The sequence below is a fragment of the Suricata suricatta genome, chromosome 9, assembly GCF_006229205.1.
Source record: "Suricata suricatta isolate VVHF042 chromosome 9, meerkat_22Aug2017_6uvM2_HiC, whole genome shotgun sequence".
In the NCBI taxonomy this organism is placed as follows: domain Eukaryota; kingdom Metazoa; phylum Chordata; class Mammalia; order Carnivora; family Herpestidae; genus Suricata; species Suricata suricatta.
The window spans coordinates 58,315,712-58,319,508 of record NC_043708.1 but is presented as its reverse complement, the minus strand read 5'-3'; the positions used below and the strand labels follow the sequence as shown (position 1 = coordinate 58,319,508).

The window sequence follows — 3,797 nt, the reverse complement described above, 5'->3', positions numbered from 1 at the left end:
TGTGAGGAATAGAGGTCATACAAGCAATTTTATGAAATACCTGATTTCTCTGATCAGTTAACACACCTTATGGATATGGCCATAACTATGGTCTCAAATTGTCTAGAGATAATTTTTGAAGTATTGAAATAGATTTTGTTCTTGAAGAAACTGTTTCCCCTTAGTAAATTGTATGTAAGTGTAGAAGGAGGATTTATAATCTTAGCTGAGCTGATGGATCCTCCTCACGGTGCTGTACGGCAAAGATCCATTATTTCAGCACTTCGTAGGCAATCACCAGTTCTCCTGAAGCCACGAATAGGTGTATTCATACACCAGCAGCATCACTGCACCGCCTAGGGAAGAAAGGAGCTGGTTCTTATCTCAAATCCTGCAAAATAGCATCATTTCCCCCCACTGGGTCTCTGAATCTGTGAAGTCCCATTAGCCTATCAGGTGGGTGCTGTCTAGACTCCTCAGTCCTTGGGCTCTAATCCGCTGATGTAAGACTATTGTGGAAAATTCTCAAAGCAAAATCAAGACGATCTTGAGTCTCCAAATACATTTTTTCCCCATGACATTCTGTAACTTTTAGAATTTCTCATCAGATTCTTTTTCGGGCACTTTTAATTTTTAAAAGTAAATAAATATAGACACATTTAGTCATGTAAGGGCACGTGGCTTTCCAGCAAACAGAAACCCTCATGTTTTTCATATGTAGGCAAAGGAATTCTCTTTTTCAGTCCATAATTAGCCCTGTCCTAGTTGCATTCAAGAAGGAGCTAAGAGGGTGCTTGACAGATGAGTCTAGTTTTTTCCTACACCCTTCAAACTGGATGGCAATGTGAAAAATGGCTTCTGAATATTTAAAAATGTGTATTACAAAACATAGCTTTCAACCTTTTGTTTTTCTTCCTCTTATCTGCCTCAGATATAAATGGTTTGCACTTGAAAATTTGGTAGTGGGGTTTGGGTGTCACAGGACCACTATTTGTCTTCAAAGGAGAGTTCTAGAACTGGCTGCAAAGAGGCTTGCTGTGTAATGTGTCAACAGGAATAGGATAGAGAACACAAGCACCAAGGTTGCTGAATACCTAGAAATCAGGAGAGGCATTTGCATGTGGATTTTGTGTTCTGTCTGGTGCAGTAAATGGCATATCTCCCATGCTCTTGAATATAATCTATTTATCATCTCATGTCTGTGTGAAAAATGGACAGATACCCTGAGCACAACTTTAAGAAGACTTGGCTGCATGAACAGAAGACTGACTTAGGGATTGTGTATACACTGCCATAGGAGTGTGTGCGTTTTTTTAATCTACAGGCCACACATGTTTATGTAACCTTATACTAAAGATAATTACCTGCCTGTAATTTTCATTTTTAACCCATGAAGATATTCTATTAGACCCCTCTCCACTGCTGTAGCCCTCCTGGTACTCTGGCAAACAAGGAAGACCCACTCACACAGGGTTGTTAATACCTATGTAATTGTAACTCTTATTAACTATTCTCAGTGTAAGACAAGAACATGCAGAATTGGGGTGGTTTTCAGCCTAGTGATATTTGGAGTTTAAACCACAGGCTTCATGATTCTCCTTTCATGGGAGGTAACTGGTTGTTAGTCACATAGAGCTGCTGAGGCTGTAATAAAAAGCTGAGATGCTTCCCTACTATGAAGGATAAGAATTGCACATTTACCTTTTATTTTTTCACTCTTTCTGAAAAAAGTCTTATCCTTTAGTCAAGTGTCACACCGTTCTCTCTACCTTTCTTTCCTTTAAAGTTGCTAGGACTTGCATGTTTGGAGGACTTGCAGGTGAGTGGGGGTCAGGTCCTTGAAGGAGCTTTCCAGTCATTCAGTTTTGTTTAGCCTGGACAGTACACAGTACACCCACAGCGACACATTTCGTTGTATTTACCACCACAGAAACTCAGGACACCTCATGCAAAAACATCTGCAACCAAACATTTGCAAGCCTCTAACAAAACTTGGGGTCAGATTATTTAAGAGTTTTGGATTAAGTTCCCAGTCAGTTGCTGTGTTAGGTAAACCCTCCCTGATCACCACTCCTTTTAGGCCCATCCCCTCCTGAGAAAGCTGGGTTAGGGTCATTCCTATGATTTTCTCTAATATAGGTCAACAGCAGGTCTTTACTGTGCGGTGAAGGGAAAACACCACATACGTGCAGAGAGAGTTGCACAAAATCACCAAGATTCTTTATAACTGCCTTTGTTTTTACACACAGGCCAATGACTAACAGGACACAAGTCCAAATCTCAAACGTGAAGCCAAATCCACATGCTTATATGACTAGAGAGGTTGGGATTGGTGGATTGGGAATTGCAGTAGTGTTTTTCTAAATACATGGAAGTGTCAGCTCTTCACTGGCTGCAGTTTGCAGACTGTTCTCTCAGATTGGTAGAAATGCTGGTTCACTGGGTCGAGATCTGATGGGGAACCTGCCCGTGTGTGAGTGGTCGGGCGGGAGGACGTTGGTGTTAAAAGGGGGGAACCGGAAACCGGGAGAGGAGAGGCGCAGGTGAAGCTTCCGGGAAAGAACACCAGGACGCCTACGCAGGTGAGCGGGGCTCGAAAGAACCGTGTGGGCTGGTGCGGGCCTCCGTACTTCTACACAAGGGTGCTTATAACCCAAGACTGTTTGCCCAGGCCGTTGGGTCTGCAGCAGTTATTTTCTCATCCATTTACATAGAAGCAGCTGACTCTCCCTGTGGGAATGGCAGCAGGGTTTTTTTTTTTTGTGGGCTGGCATCCTGCGGTGAGGCCCCGAGCCAGGAGCCTCCACCGTCCTGCGGACAGAGGCCCGGAAGGTGAGTGCCAGGCCGAGCGCCACGGCTCCCTGGATGGCGTATTCACACCAACCCGCACAGGTGACCGTGAAGACAAGGGACTCTTGCCATTCGTGGAGGCAAGTTATGTCTCTTTTCTGTTTTTGTAATGAAGCTGAGGCAGGAACAAGAATGAACTAGGGGCACCGGGCAAGTTTTGTTGGGCTGCTCCCTCTCCCAGTGAAAATGCTCTCCCGTAGCCAGAAGCCATTCATGTATGTCTCTGTGCTCACTCCAACTCTAACTCGCTGCGGGTCCTTTCCTATTGACTTAAGCTGGGCTTTTTGGCTTCTATCAGCCTCCAGCAAGGCCTTAAATAGCACCTTCTAAACAAAGGTAGAAAACTTTTTAAACATTTCTAATGGATACCTTTGGTATATCTTGAATACTTATAGACAACTTTATATCCTCAAGATTTCCATCTTTCACAGTATGATAAACTTAACCTGTTTCTAACAGACACAAATAAAAAAAAGTGACAGTAGAACAAAAGAGAAGGATTTATGTAATAAAAACATCATTACCTGGTCCAAGCCTCATAATCTTGGGAAGCAGGCCTTTGTACAAAGCTAAAATCCTACAACAGGAAGGGAAAGAGAAGCATTCTTAAATCGGAAAAGAAAATGGGGTTGTACCTCAGCTTTATGGAGCTGCTGATGTAGCGTCTACAAGAACATTTATTTGAATTACACATATTGCAAACAATATCTGGCCGTGTATCTTCTACAGCAAATTGGACAAAGGGAAAGAGTTAACTCTTTATTGCCCAAGGTCTGCTGATCATCTCCACCAAAAAATAAGACTTCCACCAGTGAGATGGCTTTTGCTTTGAACACAGGTCTTACTTTCAAGACAGCTGTGTATATGGACAAAATGACTTTTGTAATTGAAAAGACCACAAACTCAGTCTTCACAAAAGGAAATATGATATGGCTTCGATCAAAATCATAAAATATCACTTGTTTACT

At 42.6% G+C, this 3,797-nt stretch overlaps 1 protein-coding gene across 1 annotated transcript in view; it reads right to left on the bottom strand.

The window, feature by feature from the left end:
* Window positions 1–6: 6 nt before the first annotated feature.
* SLC25A21 (solute carrier family 25 member 21) overlaps window positions 7–3,797 on the bottom strand; it is a 490,980-nt gene continuing 487,189 nt past the window's right edge. The window contains exons 9-10 of the mRNA XM_029952757.1: window positions 3,354–3,406; window positions 7–335 (exon numbers count right to left, since the gene is read on the bottom strand). Coding sequence (XP_029808617.1) covers window positions 274–335; window positions 3,354–3,406 — 115 coding nt within the window. The 3' untranslated portion in view covers window positions 7–273. The remainder of the gene's footprint in view (window positions 336–3,353; window positions 3,407–3,797) is intronic.